This window comes from Mobula hypostoma, chromosome 2 (genome assembly GCF_963921235.1).
Source record: "Mobula hypostoma chromosome 2, sMobHyp1.1, whole genome shotgun sequence".
Lineage (NCBI taxonomy): Eukaryota > Metazoa > Chordata > Chondrichthyes > Myliobatiformes > Myliobatidae > Mobula > Mobula hypostoma.
This window is the reverse complement of record NC_086098.1, coordinates 238,727,335-238,744,652: the sequence shown is the minus strand read 5'-3', so window position 1 is coordinate 238,744,652 and position 17,318 is coordinate 238,727,335. Positions and strand designations below refer to the sequence as shown.

Below are 17,318 nucleotides of genomic sequence, written 5' to 3'. Positions count from 1 at the left end.
CATGTATGGATGCCCAGTGGAGAGTATATTGACTGGTTGCATCACAGCATAGTATAGAAACACCAATGGCCAGAAACAGAAAAAACAGAAAGTTGTGGATACAGCCCAGTCCATCATCAGTAAAACCCTCCCTCACTTGTGAGCATAGTTACAGAGAGCGCTGCCACAAGAAAGCAGCTTCCATCATCAAAGACCCCCACCATCCAGACCATGCCCTCTTCTCACTGTTTCCATTGGGTAGGAGGTCGATAAGCCACAGACACCACATCACCAAGTTCAGGAACAGTGCTACCATTGGGCTCTCAAACCTGCGTGGATAACTTCATTCACCACAACTCTGAACTAATTCCACAACCTACAGACTCACTCTCAAGGACTCCTTACAACTCATTTGAAGTATTATTTTTGTTTGCATAGTTTGTCATCTTTTGCATATTAGTTGTTTGTTGTCTTTGTTTGGTTTTCATAAGACTATTGTATTTATTATTGTAAATGCTTGCTAGACAATCGTGGCTCGTGTAGTGCTTTACAGTGCCACTGACCCGGGTTAAATTCCCACCACTGTCTGTAAGAAGTTTGTACTTTCTCCCTTCCACTTCTTGGGATTCCTCCGAGTGTTCTAGTTTCCTCCCACATTCCAACGTGTTAGTAGACTAATTGGTTTGATGGGCACATGGCCAAGTGGTTAAGGCGTTCGTCTAGTGATCTGAAGGTCGCTAGTTCGAGCCTCAGCTGTGGCAGCGCGTTTGTGTCCTTGAGCAAGGCACTTGCTCTAGTGTCTGTATGAGGAGTGGCGCCCCACACAGACTTCCAATCTGCGCCTTGTAAGGCATGAAAATACCCAACGCAGGCCTCTCATGGTCAGAGTCGATGTTCCCTCCCCTCCCCTCCCCTCCTGGTTTGATGGGGGCAATTGGGCAGTGAGGGCTTGTGGTCCAGAAGGGCCTGTTACTGTGCAGTATTTCTGAATATAAATTAAAATTAATCTTATGGCATATGGGAATAATTATGTTACTTTAATATATGTGATAACACACAGTTGCAAGAAAAAGTTTGCAGGTATCTAGTTTTCTGCATTAATTACTCATAAAATGTGGTCTGAACTTCATCTATATCATAATAAATGTACTTTTGACTTGTCATTTTTCACAGACATAATGGCAACATTCTGCTGGATTCAGAGGGGCACATTATTCATATCGACTTCGGCTTCATCCTCTCCAGCTCGCCCCGAAATCTGGGCTTCGAGACGTCTGCATTCAAACTCACCAACGAGTTTGTTGATGTAAGTCAGCCTGCCTGTGTGTCACTCCTGTCCTATTGTCATCCAGGACTGAAGCAGTGTGTTGTTCAGCAGAAAACCCTGAACACAAGGGATTCTGCAGGTGCTGGAAATCCAGAGCAACACACACAAAATGCTGGAGGAACTCAGCAAGTCAGGCAGTATCCATGGAGAGGAATAAACAGACAACGTTTTGAGCTGAGACCCTTTATCAGGACTGGAAAGGAACGGGCAGAAGCCAGAATAGGGAGTGCAAGCTGACAGGTAATAGGTGAGACCAGGTGAGAGTGGGGAGAGGGGTTGTAGCAAGGAGCTGGGACGTGATGGGCAGAAGAGGTAAAAGGCTGAAGAAGAAATCGGATAGAAAAGGGCCATAGATGAAAGGGTGGGGGGAGCACCAAATGGAAATGATGGGGAGGTGAGAGAAGAGAGAGCCAGAATGGGGAATGAAAAAAGAGAGGAGGGGGGAGAAATGACTGAACATTAGCAAAATTGATGTTCATGCCATAATGTTGGAGGCTACCCAGACGGAATATGAGGTGTTGCTCCTTCAGCCTACCCATCCTCCTTCCCTATCTTCCATGGATCACTCTCTGTCCTTTACCTTTTCCACTTGTCATCTCCCAGCTTCTCACTTCATTACCCCGCCTACCTACCTTTTCAGTGCTTATGAAAGGTCTCAACCTGAAACTCCCATTTGTTATTCACCTCCATAGGTGTTGCCTGTCTTGCTGAGTTCCTCCAGGATTTTGTGTGTCTTACTTTGTTGTTAAGCAGACAATGTTACATCAGGCAGAGCCAGTTGTAAGCAACAAATTAAAATAATGCAGAAACTACAGCAACACCTGTTGATTAGAGCAGGATAATATTTGCAGGAAAAATACAGGGAGTGCGGGTTAGTTGAGAATAAATGTGCATTAAATCAGTGTGATCACATTTTAAGATTCAAGATTGTTTAATGTCATTTCCAGTACACAAGTGTAAAGGGGGGAAAAAAAATTGTTACTCCGAATACAATACACAAAAAAACACATGAGATAAAGAGCACAATAAATTTTAAAAAGCACAATAAATCTAAATACATAAAATATTTATATATGTAGATTGATTGTATGAACATAAGTGTCTCTAGGTACAGGAGTGTCTGTACATAAGAGGACTGACAGGAAATGATAAAGTAGTGGTGGTTGGGAGAGTGGAGGAATAGTTAGTGAGTGGAGGATTCGAACAATTAATCATCGCCGCGCCTCCCATCTGAACTGGGAATTGCAAACTCTGTTAAATTGCGGATCGCCAGCTACTGGAAATAATACTGAACACAGTCAGATGTCATTCAGCCTATCTCCTTCTGTGCTGGCAGAATGAAAATTTGATCCCGTTAGTCTGCTAGGTTTTTGTTCCCTGCAAGTTTGGTCTTTCTGCCAACCCTATACATCTTTTCAAGTCATGCGTGTGTGTGCGTGCCTGTGCCCACCGGAACCTTGCAGTGCAGATTTGGAGGTGATGCATCATTCTGCCCCCCCACCCACCTTTTCTAATTTCAAAAGACTGCCTCTTGCATGTTTACTCAGTGGTAGGGAAGGCAAATGCAATGTTAGCATTCATTTCAACAGGGCTGGAATACAAAAGCAAAGGTATAATGCTGAGGCTTTATTAGGCGTTGGTCAGGCTGCACATGGAGTATAGTGAGCAGTTTTGGGTCCTATATATGAGGAGGAATATGCTGGCACTGGTGAGGGTCTGGATGAGGTTCACGAGAAAGATCCCAGGTATGAAAGAGCTAGATTGTGAGGAATGTTTGATGGCTCTGGGCCTGTACCCGCTGAAGTTTAGAGGTGTCTCAGTGAAACCTACCTAATATTGAATGGCCTAATAGAGTGGGCATGCAGAGGATGTTCTCAGTCGTGGAACACCAGAGGGCACAACCTCAGAATAGAAGGATATCCATAAGACTTAGACATAGGAGCAAAGTAGCCCATTCAGCTTATCAATTCTTACAAACAGAGATGAAGAATTTCTCTATCTAGAGGGTGGTGAATCTGTGGAACTCATTGCCACAGATGACTGTGGCGGCCAAGACATTGGGTATATTTAAAGCAGAGGTGGATAGGTTCTTGGTTAGTCATGAGGTCAAAGGTTACAGGAAGAAACCAGGAGAATGGGTTGTGAGTGAAAATTAGTCAACCACAGTCAAATGGCAGAGCAGACTCGATGGGCCAAATGGCCTGATTCTGCTCCTATGTCTAATGGTCTTTCCAATTGATGTGCTATATTGATGGCAGTGGTTAATGTTTGACTAAAACAGACATAAAGTAGTGTGGTGTGCAGATTTCAATGCTCATAGCACAATATGGGGGGGATCAGATTACAGATCCAAATGGAAAAGTAATTGAAGATTTGATGGAAGAAAGGGATTTGGTGTGTATGAATGATGGTAGCGGCACAAGGATAGATATAACAACAGGAACTGAGTCAGTGTTAGATATTACGTTAGTGTCTAATACCTTGGCTGGCATTAGTAACTGGGGAGTTTGGACTGCTTCAACAGTAGGCAGTGATCACTACCCAGTTTTGTGTTCAGTGGATGAAAGAGTTGAAGTAAGACCAGGTGGCGGAACCCCAAAGTGGGTGTTTGAAAAAGCAGATTGGGGTAAGTTCCAGAAATTGAGTGAAGAAGGGTTGATAAAGATTGATATTTCTGGAAACGTAGATGAATTAAACAGTCAGGTGACTTCAGCAATTATCATGGCAGCAGAAGGATCTATACCTAGGAGTAAAAATAGGATGAATAGAAAACTGGTACCATGGTGGACAGAGGAATGTTGTCAGGCTGTAAAAAACAGAAATAGAGCATTCAGGCTAGTTAAAAGAACCCATAATATGCAGCATTTGGTTCAATATAAGAAAGCACAGGCAGTGGTGAGAAGAACTATACGTCAAGCTAAAAGGGCAAGTTGGAGGAGTTTTCGCGACAAGGTAGGAAGAACAACACCTGTGGGAGAGATATGGGGAATGATTAAGAGGATGGGAGGAGATAGAAGGGAATGGGAATATCCAGTAATGATATCTGAGGAGGAAACTGCAGTCTCCAGTAGGGATAAGGCTGAGATCATGGCCAAGTCATTTGTACTGATACACAGTTCAGAAAATTTGTCTGAAGAAGGGAGAAGAAGAAGGGAAAGAATAATGAGCACCCAGGTGTGTTAAGCAGGAGGGAAGGAACAGATGATATAATTGATGATCCATTTACATTAGCAGAAATGGTGAGAGCAATAAAGAGATCGAGACCAACCTCCCCAGGGAAAGATCTGATATGCTCTGTGATGCTAAAAAATCTAGGAGAAGGAGCGCTCTTGAAGTTGCTGCATTTTTATAACAGAGTGTGGGAGGAGGGAAGATTACCAAGTGCATGGAAAGAAGCAGTAGTAATTCTAATAAGGAAGCCTGGCAAGGATCTGTCAAAACCCACTAGCTACAGACCAATTGCATTAACATCAAGTATATGTAAGATAATGGAAAGGATGATAACAGAAAGGTTATCATATGAGCTTGAGAAAAGGGGAACGCTGGCAAGTTATCAGAGTGGTTTTAGAAAGGGAAGGAATTCCATGGACTCTGATTATGTTAGAGACTGAAATAAGGAAGGCCCAGGCAAATAGAGAGTCAGTAGTGGCAGTGTTCTTTGATATTGAAAAAGCCTATGATATGATGTGGAAGGAAGGATTATTAATTAAACTGCACAAGATGGGGGTTGGTGGGAGAGGTTTTAATTGGATTAAAGATTTTTTGTTTGGTAGAAAAATTCAAGTTCGGATTGGATCAGAATTATCAAAACAGTACATAGTGGAAAATGGCACACCTCAAGGTAGTGTGATTAGCCCGTTACTTTTCATCATTATGATCAATGATGTCTTCACAAAGGTACCAGTGGATATCGGTAGGTCACTGTTTGCGGATGATGGGGCCTTGTGGAAAAGAGGCAGGAACATGGACTATATAATCAGGAAACTACAAGAAGCAATTGGTGATGTGGTGGAGTGGGGTTATGATTGGGGATGTAGATTTTCAGTAGATAAAACTCAAACTGTATTTTTTTACCAGGAAAAGGGTTGAGGTAGGGAAGAAGTTAAGGATGTATGGGGTTGAATTAGAAAGGGTTGCATCATTTAAATTTCTGGAAGTTATATTTGATTCACGATTAACATGTGCAGACCATATCAGGAAAGTTGAGGAGAAATGTAAAAAAGTAATAAATGTGATGAGATGTTTGACTGGTAGGGAATGGGGAGCAAGTTGTTCAGCTTTGAAGAGAATGTATGTGGTTTTAGTGAGATCTGTGTTGGACTATGGAAATATAGCATATGGATCAGCAGCTAGGTCTCTTATAAGGAAACTGGATGTGATTCAGGCTCAGGCCTTGAGAGTGTGCAGTGGGGCTTTTAAAACGTCACCAGTGTCAGCCCTACAGGTAGAAATGGGAATAATGCCTTTGGAACTAAGAAGGATGCAACTGATGGCAAACTACTGGGCTAACTTGCAGGGGCACAATGATTCTCACCCTACTAAAGGAGTGTTGCAGGAGTGCTGGGAAAATGGGAGGTTTCAGAGGGATACCTTTAGTCGGGTAGGGAATGATATCGCGAAAGAATGTGGAGTGTTTGATCTGAGGATAAGTCCTTCAGTAGTTTATCCGGTTGAAGCTCCATGGAAGCTTGTATGGCCTGACATAGACTGGCATTTGTTAGAGGTAAAAAGGAAAGAAAGATATAAAACAGATTTGGCAAATGCATTTAACTGTCATGTGATGGAAAAGTATAGTGATTATACTCACATTTATATGGATGGTGCGAAGGAACCTGAAACAGGAGTGACAGGGTTTGGGGTGGTAATACCAGCAAAAGAAATTGGAATCAGCAGAAGAACATCTAATAAGTTAGGGGTGTTTACAGTGGAGATGCTGGCAGTGTTGGTTGCGTTGCAATGGGTGCAGAAAGCCAGACCATCCAAAGCATTGATATGTTCAGATTCATCCTCAGTTCTAGCAAGTTTAAGGTCTTTTCACACAAACAGTCGGCAAGATGTACTTTATGAAGTCCTTCAGTTAGTTACAAGAATTGCAAATCAGGGAGGTCAGGTAAAATTTCTATGGGTTCCAGCACATGTAGGGGTGAAGGGGAATGAGAGGGTGGATGAGTTGGCAAAGAGGGCGTTAAAGAAAGAAAATGTGGAAATGCACATTGGTATCAGTAAAGCAGAGGTTAAGTGTGTAATCTGGGAAAAAGTCAACTGAATGTGACAAGAAAGATGGGACAGGGAGGGGAAAGGGAGGCATTTATATCAAATACAAAAGAGTGTTGCAGTTACTAGGGTAGGTAATGGAAACAGAAGAGAGGAAATTGTGTGGACTAGGTTAAGGCTGGGGCATTGTGCATTAAACAAAACATTGAAAATGATAGGGAGACACCAGACAGGATTGTGTGAGGAATGTCGGGAAGAGGAGTCAGTAGAACATGTAGTTTTGTGTTGCAGGAAGTATGGGATACAGAGAGAGATGATGAGAAATAAATTAAGGGAGTTGGGGATGCAGGAATTCACATTAAAAGGGTTGCTGGGCATAGGTGAGAGAGCACAAGTCCGGGTATTTTTAGCGTTTTTAAGGGGTACAGGGGTTTTTTATAGAATATGACGAATAAACAGGAATAGGATACTAGGATGGTCAAAGATGGGAGGGTGAAGTGTAGGTTTGTATATATATATATGTGTGTATGTGTGTGTGTGTATGTGTGTGTGTGTGTGTGTGTGTGCGCGCGTGCGCGCGCGCGATTGGGTGAAGGGATTTAGAATGTATGTCTAGTGCACATTCCGGAGCAGAGGGTGGTGGTAATGAACCATTAAGCTGGATGCCAACCACCGTAAAACAAGATACAGAGAGACAGACAGTGTTTGACTAACTGAGGGGGTGGTTTCTGTCTGCAGGTCATGGGGGGCCCAGATGGGGACATGTTCAACTACTACAAGATGCTGATGTTGCAGGGATTGATCGCAGCAAGGAAGCACATGGACAAAGTGGCTCAAATCGTGGAGATTATGCAACAAGGTGAGTGGGACAACGTGCATATTGTTGGTTAGAGCCATTTTATTCTCCATGTAGATCAGCAGTCCCCAACCAAAGTATGTGCTACCGGGCCGTGAGGAAACGATATGAGTCAGCTGCACCTTTCTTCATTCCCTGTCACGCACTGTTGAACTTGAACATAGGGTTGCCAACTGTCCCATATTTGTCGGGACTGCCCTTGTCCCGTATTTCCCCCGCTAGGGTAGAGCATTCCTATGAAACCTTTCATGCCGAAATGGCGTAAAGTGAAGAAGCAATTACCATTAATTTATATGGGAAAAATTTTTGAGCATTCCCAGACCCAAAAAATAACCTACCAAATCATACCAAATAACACATAAAACCTAAAATAACTCTAACATATAGTAAAAACATTAATGATATGATAAATACACAGCCTATATAAAGTAGAAATAATGTATGTACAGTGTAGTCGGGAAGATTAAGCCAAAACCGATTAGTGGGTAAAAAAATTGGCACATATGCGCATGCGCACGTCACACATGTACGCACACAGGTGCCCTGCGCAAGGCTTCATGGTCATGGTAGTCTTTCTCAGGGTAAACACAAGTGTCCCGTTAACACACACCCGTTAACAAAAAATGCCGCTGAACGCAGCAGGCCAGGCAGCATCTATAGGTACAGTCGACGTTTCGGGCCGGGTCCCTTCGTCAGGATTTGACTGCTACTTTTGTCCCTTATTTGGGAGTGAGAAAGTTGGCAACCCTAACTGTAAAATACATGTTGAGGTGAGTTTAACCCTACTTGAACACCCCCCACCCCCCCAGTCGGCCGGTCCGCAAGAATATTGTCAATATTAATCCGGTGCGCAGTGCCAAAAAGGTTGGGGACCCCTGATGTAGATCATCCAATCTTTGAAAGATTAAAGATGAGCTTTATTTGTCACATGTGCATTGAAACACACAGAGAAATGTGCCATTTGCTTCAACAACCAACACAGACCTAAGATACTTTGTCAAGCACCTCCACTCCATTTGTCAAAAGCAGAATTTCCCAGTGGTCAAGTATTTTAATTCCTATCCCTGTTGCCATTCCAACATGTCAGTCCATGGCCTCCTCTTTTTCCACATTGATGCCATTCTCAGGGTGGGGGAGAAACACCTCATATTCCGTCTGGGTAGCCTCCAATGTGATGGCTACTCCTTCCGGCTAAAAAGAATTTTCCTCTTCTTCTGTTCCCCAGTTTGGCCTCATACCTCTTCTCCTCATGTGCCTATAACCTCTTCCTTTCTCCTATGGTCCACTCTCCTCTCAGATTCCTTCTTCTCCAGCCCCTTACCTTTCCGACTCACCTGTCTTCACCTACCACCTTCTAATTAGTTCTCCTTCCCCTCCCCCACCTTCGTATTCTCACTTCTCCCTCCTCCTTTTCTGGTTCTGATGAAGGATCTTGGCCCAAAACGGCAGCTGTTTATTCCACTCGAACAGATGCTGCCTGACCTGCTGAGTTCCTCCACATTTTGTGTGTGTTACACTGGATTTCCAGCATCTGCAGAATCTCTTGTGTTTCCAGACCTAAGGTTGTGCTGGGGGCAGCTGTCTGTGGCAAAGGGTCATACAGAACAGAAACAGGCCCTTTGCTGGATCTTTACTCCTACGAGTGTGAGAATGAGGGGTGACTTCAGTTCATAGAAGATTATAATATCATAAGGGGTGTAAGATGAATAGCTATAGGTAGCTGGGTTAGGGGGTCCAAAACTGAAGAGCACAGACCCAAGGTTCAAGGGGAGAGATTTAAAAGAGGCCTGAGAGGTAGCTTCTTTAGTGAGGACCTGGAATGAGCTGTCAGAGGAAGTGGTCAAGCTGGGTTTATTGAGATACAGCATGGAATAGACCCTCCTGGCCCAGCAATCCCTGATTTAACCCTGGCCTTCATAGCAATTGAGAACTGATGCTGTAGTCCTAAGACGTTGGTTTATTCTTGCACTTTATTGTTTACTAGAAATGTACCTTCAAGGGTTCATTTTATTGTTGAAATATGTAGTTACAATACAACTCTGATATTCGTCTTCTCCAGCTAGCCAACCTTGGATGTTGGAAGGAAAGACATCAACTCCCCCCACTCCCAGCACGAAAAAAATGAGAGAAACAAATCTTGCAAACCTTGGGGGAAAAACCCTCCCTCGCAGAGAAAAAACAGTAACAATAACATTAAATCCCCAATCCCTTCCTCAGAAAAAAACAGTGACGATAGCATCAAATCCCCAAATCCCTCCTCCTCAGAAAAAAAGTGACAATAGCATCAAATCCCCAATCCCCGCCTCAGAAAAAAACACTGACAATAGCATCAAATCCTTTTCTCTGTAGCTGTTCCACTTTCTTTTGTATTGTTATGGTTTTACCTTGTTCTACCTCATCTCAAGGTGAAGTGTATGAGGTTGTGTTGGTTGTTCACACAAACGACACATTTCACTGTGGGTTTCAATGTACATGTAATAAATAAATGAATCTGAATCTGAACAGAACGCAAGTAAACATTTCACTCTGTCCTGCTACATGAAACAATAATAAATCAGTACCTATACATATTTTCCTGCATTTGGCCCATGTCCCTCAACTCTTCATATATCTGTCCAAACATTGTCATTGTATTTGCCTACACTACTTTCTCTAGCAGCTTGTTCCACATACTCACTGTCTGTGTGAAGAGGTTACCCCTCAGATATCATTTAAATTGTTCTTCTCTTACTTTAAATGAAATCCCCTCTTAGCTTTTCACTCCACTCTCCTTTTTACTTTAGCAAAGCTCCCCCATGATCTTATAAACCTCTATCAGGTCTCTTTCGCTCCAGGGAAAACAGTCCTGGGCTATCTAGTCCTGGGCCCTAACTCAAGCCCTCCAGTCCTGGAAATATCCTTCTGAATCTTTCCTTCACCCTCTCCAGTTTGATGACGTGTGACTAACAGTAGGGCGTCCAAATATTTTTATTTTATTTAGAGATACAGGCCCTTCCAGTTCAATAAGCTATAAGGATTTGATATATCCTGCACATATAGCTATTTGATAGCTATATAGACAGGAAAGGAATGGAGGGTTATGGGCTGAGTGCAGATCGGTGGGACTAGGTGAGAGTAAGAGTTCGGCACGGACTAGAAGGGCCGAGATGGCCTGTTTCCGTGCTGTAATTGTTGTTATATGGTTATAAGCCATGCTGCCCAGCAACCCATCTATATTAGCCCTAGCAGGACAGTTTACAATAACTAATTAACCTACTAATCAGCACATCTTTGGACTGTGGGCGGAAACTGGAGCACCTGGAGGAAACCCACGCAGTTATGGCGAGAACATACAAATTCCTTACAGACACCAGAATTGAAATCTAAACTCTGATACCTGAGCTGTAACAGCGTCATGCAATCTACTACGCTAACATGGCGACCCTGATTTAAAAAAAGATATTGATAGGTTCTTGATTACTGAGGATGTCAGAAGATACAGGGAAAAAACAGGAGAATGGGGTTGAGAGGGAAAATAAATCAGTCATCATTGAATGGTGGAGAGTCTTGTTGGGCCAGATGGTCTAATTCTGCGAATGTCTAATGACCCACACTCATAGGAACACACCCACGAGCGGTAACATTTCATCAGGGATGAAGAGGAATTTCTTTAGCCTGAAGATGGTGAATCTGTGGAATTCTTTGCCAGATCTGGCTGTGGAGGCTAAATCATTGAGTATAGTTAAAGAGAGTTTTTTGGATCTCCCCCTCCCCCTCCAACTTTCAAATCCCTTACTCACTCTTCCTTCGGTTAGTCCTGACGAAGGGTCTCGGCCTGAAACGTCGACTGCACCTCTTCCTACAGATGCTGCCTGGCCTGCTGCATTCACCAGCAACTTTGATGTGTGTTGTTTGATAGGTTCTTGATTAGTTAGGACGTTAAAAGTTGCAGAGAGGGGGCTGGCAGGTGGTGTAACGACATCGGCGCCGGACCCAGGAGCGGAGGTTCCCGGGTTTGAAACTGGTCAGGTCCGCCCCCAAGTACGCTTTCCATCCGTGCCGGGTTGAGTGTCGAGACGGCAACTCGACCTCGTGAAACAAAGGGAAAATACTGTGAAAATGTCTGTGTGAGGACATGCTCCACACAGTTTCTCTCTCGCTCTGCGCCTTGTAAAAGCCATGAAAAAGACATCATCACGGACGCACACACGGGCATGCACAGACACACACGCACAGACTCGCACACATACAGGCATACGCCAAAAAAAAAGTTGCAGGGAGAAGACTGGAGAATGAGGTTGAGAGAAAAATAAATCAGCCATGATGGAATGGCAGAGCAGATTTATTGGACGAAGTGGCCTAAACTGCTCCTTTGTTGTATGGTTGTATTGAACAGGCTGCAGTCAGTAATCCATCTGCAGTCTCACCTGCATCTGTAGCGTGATGCCCCAAGTGTGCCACATGTCTCCTTTATCACTCCGCCTACCTGTGTCAGGAACTGTAAAGGTACACAAAAGGAGGCCATTTGGCCTGTCTTGCTCGTGCATGTTGTCAAAACCCAGTCCCAGCACTCACTCTGTAGGTCACAACTCTTTGAAACCACATCCGATCAGCAGCATAAAAGAAAGGGTGTCTCTGTGAGGGTCTTTACCTTCCCAGTCCTTATAATGGTATGCTTTTATTTCACTCCTGCAGGCTCCCAGCTCCCATGTTTCCACGGTTCGGGAACAATTCGGCATCTCAAGGAGCGTTTCCACATGAACTTGACTGAGGAGCAGCTTCAGGGACTGATTGAGCAGATGGTAGATGGCAGCATGCGATCGCTGACCACGAAACTCTATGATGGCTTCCAGTACCTCACCAATGGAATCATGTGATCCCTTTAGCCCCCACCCACTCACCTCCAGGGCAAGGAGGAGGGATGGGGATGGAGAGAGAGACTGCAATCTCTCGATCGAGAGCAAGTTTGCTGCTTCCACACCTGAGGACTCCAAACCCCAACACAGGTTGTCAAGGGAAGCATCAGTATCCAAGGACATTTAGATGCTGTTTCTCTGTGGGATTCAGGAGTGTCAAATACCTTAGCCTGGACTTCATTCCCACCTCCTAATTCCCAGTGCCGGAGAGAATTGGATTGTGTCCTAATTTTGCTCAACCTCACCTCCTCGATGAAAGGATCCATTCCGAGCACCCAATACCCCTTCCCTGCCACCCACCTTTGTGTTGGGAAGCCTCCTACGTTTTGAAGAAAGCCTTTTGTATCAAATCTAGGGCTGACCCGAACAAGGAAGGGAGAGCAGAAAATCCTGCTGCAACTTCCAGAAGAGGGCGAGGAGAGTTCTTGGCGGCCAACATCCTATCCTGGTGTTTCTGCAGAATGTTCATTCCTCAACCATGTTTATTTATATATTATATCTATATTCTGGATAATATATATATAATATATAGCTAAACATGGTCTAATCTGTCCAGGTCATTACCAAAGTTTGGGACCTTGCTCTGCACAAATTGGCTGCACCTTTTCTAGCATTTCAAAACGGATATTTGATTTGGCTGCAGTGTTTTGGGACAGTGGGAAACCTTGATTCAGATCCCCAAAAGGGTCCTTTACCACGCATGGTCACCCGCCACTACTCCAAGAAAGCACCACTCCTGATGAGAAACAAATTAACTCATTGACCCTCCAGCATGGAGATGTGTGTCACCACAGACCAACTTTTCAGACAACAAAACCCTCACCACCTCCTTTCCTCACCTCGTGCTGATTCTAACCAAGCACAGTCTCCTTTCCACACCTCAAAGCAAACATCGTGACACAGCTTAGACTTTATCCCCTTCTCCCCAAGTGTTTTTTTTTGTTTATATCTGTATTTGCGTGAGTCAGTGATTTTTTTTAACTTAGTTTTTCCTTCCTCATTGGTAAACCGGACATTTGCAAAGTCAGGTGTGTAGGAATTTCCTTGTTATGTTTGTCCATTTTGTACTGTTATAACAACTGTGACTATTCGGTTGGCTGTGAAGCACTTTCGGGCATCATGAAAGATTAGTATTGAAATGCAGGTCTTTCTTCTTTGATGGAGAGATACAAGTCCATTCAGAGGTACTGGCTTGGGAGTGTATTTCCCTTTCAGTTTTTACGCCTTCATTCAACGAGGTTTGCTCCCTCTGCAGCTGTGATTTTGGTGTTCACGCACAGTAACTGGTTCTGTTCTATTTACCCGTGTCCGTGGTGGAACTGGAGCGGTGTTGACGGCCTTCTGCTATAAAACCCATGCCCTCGACTTGGTTCAGTGAGAAAACATGATGTTAGGTATGTCCTCTGCTGACTGTCATCCTGGGAGTTGGTTCACCTTTGATGGCCTTGTCTGTCTGTAGATTAGGTTTTGGTTAGGCTTGACATTTCAAGGGTAAAGGGCAGAGAAATTAACCGGCTGATGGTCTTGATCAGCTGTTTCTGAGTTTCCACCCCACTTTTCTTCCTACCACCCCAACTACAGTTCAGTTACTGACACTGTCCTCCAGTTAGAACCTTTCCACATCCCATCTTCCCTCCCATGGCAGAGCAGTTTCCTTGCTTGCTGTGATGAGGATGAGGATCTCTGAGGTAGAGACCCTTATGAGGCGGGATAGGAGTGGATCAATTCTGAGTCCGTCAAGAGGTGGAAATCTTCCAAGAAGGGTTTGAGGTTCTCATGAAGGTTAAGTCACAATGGACTTAGTGTCTCACTAAATTGGGATGGGTTAGAGTGAATCATATAATTTATTTCTGTTCTCACGTTCCCCCTCCCTGTCCACACAATGCAATACACCCTTTCTTTTGGGGAGGGCAGATAATAGGGAGACAAGATTTACCCATCTCTCTTCTTCTGCTGCAGGGGAATGCTACCAGCCTCAGGGCAGTGTGCCGTGTTTGTTATTTTTTGTTCTCTTCATTGGAATAATGAGGTAAATCATAGGTCCTTTCTCTCCCATTCTTCCTCCTCTCCCAGTCAGTCACCTCCCTCCTTGGACAAACAGTAACTGGAGGAGCAGTTGCTTCCTGCAGAAAAGTGAGGGGTTCCATGACTATTTTTGTTCAGCCTGGCCCCAAATATGGCCCAGTTAAAACGAGCTCCGTGAAATCAAACCACTCTCTGCTTTTGTTGACATTCTGTTGATCGTCTGTTAATGGCCGATCCTGTTTACCGCTGATAGAAATACCCAAACTCTCATCACTCGCCTCTGCCAATCGTCTGTAAAACCCTCATCACTCGCCTCCGCACATCACTCTTCAGTAGCTTGCCATAGGTCCTGCCTGTCATGTCCCAGCATCAAGAGGGGTAAACACAGGCACAGCCAGTGTTTGATAAACACTCACAATCTGTTTAACATCAGTCACGAATCATACATGGCTCTTGTACATGTTCACCAAGCTCTGTACATACATGACAGTGGACACATGCATCGAGACGTGCAGTCCATGTACACGGTGACTGGCACATACTCACACTGTGACGAGACAAGGCTTGGAGACACAAGTTGACACCGATCCACAGTACATATTTACATGCATGGCAGATCGTACACACGCTGTCTAAAGCGTGTCCATATGTCAACTGTTGACAAGCATGCACACAATCTTTTCAGGACATTGTAGTTTTGTGAGGCTTCATTCCCCACCACCACTCAACCTGGTAAAGGGAAGCAGATAGTGTTGTGATGTAACCCCCTTGCCTCTATGCGTTGAGAATTGGGCTCGAGTGTAATCTGCCAAAGTGGGTAAAGTCACAACCAAGATGCAAGTTAACCCTTCCATCTGCTCCGATTGCAGAGTTAGGGCGTGGGAATTTTGTCTTTAGAATGGATTGGATCTCGCTGGTCAGGCTGTTTGTTTGCCATATTTGTGAATGGTGTTGAGGAATTACATGTAAGGTGCAAACTGCCGGTAGCAAGTTCTCCCCTGGTCCCGGATCAACTTCTTCCCATAAATTAACATCAGCAGAGAATGGATATACTGTCCCTTTGATTTGCACATTCTCCCTCCCACTTACGCAAGGAAGGACTATTTTCTAGGTGTATTTCAAACAGGAGTGATGTAATTTGTTCTGGGTGTCTTTGGGACAGTATAGGGAGAGTTCTCTGTTCCATGAGAGTGATGGGATGGTGTGGAGGGAGCTTCACTCTGTGTCTGACCCCAGGAGTGTGTGATGGGACAGTGCGGAGGGAGGGGAGGTGAGTCTGTGGTCAGGAAAAGTGCTCTCTGCCACCACTACCACTACCACCACCCAGTTACACAGATGAGAGTAAAGAGCCAGCCATTAAAGATTGGCTTGTAGATTTGTCTGTTTACTTAAGTGAAGGAGACATGAGAGGGAGTGTTGTACATATTATAAAACTGTATTTAAATTGCTCTTTTATATATACATATACATATATATATATATAAGCAATGCACGATTTGAAATTTAGTTTTCTGTTGTAAATCTGATACTAAATTCTCTCAAGATGAGCAGACAATGTGAAGATGGGATTTAAAGCAGCATTTTTGCTGTGTCCAGTGCTCCTTCTCCACAGCTGCACAGATTTTATTGCTGTACAGGTTTCGCTGCTGTCGTAATAACAGTTTTCTCTGTCCGCCGTTTTCTTTGTTTACCCATTCCACACACACACTGCCCCTCCCAACTCTTTATTTTGGCCCCATCATGTTTTGTATATGTTGTCTTGTGACTCATTAAAACACCTCCAGTGAAATCGAATCGAGTTGGACTTTTAATTCCGTATCACAGAAGCGGTTGTGAGTCTTAACGAAGGGTCTCAGGCCAAAATATCGACTGTTGGCTTTCTTTCATAGATGCTGTTTTATCTGTGGAGTTCATTGCCACAGACAGCTATGGAGACAAATTCATTGGGTATATTTAAAGTGGAGTTCTTGATTAGTAAGGGCGTCAAAAGTTACGGGGAGAAGGCAAGAGAATGGGGTTAAGAGGGTAATAAATCAGCCGTGATGGGATGGCAGAGGAATTTGATGGGCCGAATGGCCTAATTCTGCTCCTATGTCTTACGTTCTGACCCTTAGAGTTCCTCCAATGTTTTGTGTGTGTTAATGCAAATTTCCATCATCTGCAGAATCTGTATTACCTGTGAAAATTGGAAGGTTCTCTTTCCCTCCCACAGTCAGGGAAACAGGATCAGGAGTCAGCCACCTAGCCTGTCGAGCCTGCTCCACTATTCAATAATGTCGTGATCTGGCCGTGGACAGAGTTCCATCTACCTGCCCTTTCCTTATAATCCTTAATTCCCCTGCCATCTAAATGTGTCTTAAATATATTTAATGAAGTAGTCTCTACTGCTTCCCTGGGCAGAGAATTCCAGAGATTCACTGCTCTCTGGGAAAAGCAGTCTCTCCTCATCTCCATCCTAAATCTATTACCCCAAATCTCAAGGTTTTGTCCCCTAGTTCTAGTCTCGCCCACCTCAAGTTCTCTGCCTCTATCTTATCTGATTGGTTGTCTGCTGTATCTGACAGTGACGGTGAAACCTGTGTGGGAGAGTGGAAAGGCCGTTGCACTGGGGCAGTTCCAATCCTTCGACCTCAGAAGTCCAGTTCCAGTGGTACGAATAGTCATCACAGCTGGGGTTTTCATTGGCTGCCGTGGATGACCATGACTCTTCGCTCTCCATGGAGCGTTCAGAACCACCTTCCCCATCATTGGATCTCACTGTGGGTCTCATCCACCCAGTCCGCCGGAGCCGACTTCACATGCTAGGACAGACACGTCCCTATCAGACAGGTGTGTGAGGACTGCCGGCTACTCTCACCTGGTTTAACCACCTGTCGAAGCGGTGTACCTGGGTTTGGCCACCGTCGTATGCAAACAGCTACTTGGAGCCACAGGTGAGGACTGGGTGTCCGGTGGGGACCAAGGAAGAGTGAGATGCCCCAGAATGGACGTGTTAAGCCCCTTCACCAGAGGTGCTATCTGA

The 17,318-nt window shown here is 44.4% G+C and overlaps 1 protein-coding gene across 2 annotated transcripts in view; it reads left to right on the top strand.

The window, feature by feature from the left end:
- The window catches only part of pi4kb (phosphatidylinositol 4-kinase, catalytic, beta), a 131,495-nt gene extending 115,418 nt beyond the window's left edge, over nt 1–16,077 (top strand). For both annotated transcript variants that reach the window (XM_063041711.1, XM_063041710.1), the window contains 3 exons: nt 1,153–1,285; nt 7,259–7,379; nt 12,051–16,077. In XM_063041711.1, coding sequence (XP_062897781.1) covers nt 1,153–1,285; nt 7,259–7,379; nt 12,051–12,232 — 436 coding nt within the window. In that variant the 3' untranslated portion in view covers nt 12,233–16,077. The remainder of the gene's footprint in view (nt 1–1,152; nt 1,286–7,258; nt 7,380–12,050) is intronic.
- The last annotated feature ends 1,241 nt before the right edge of the window (nt 16,078–17,318 follow it).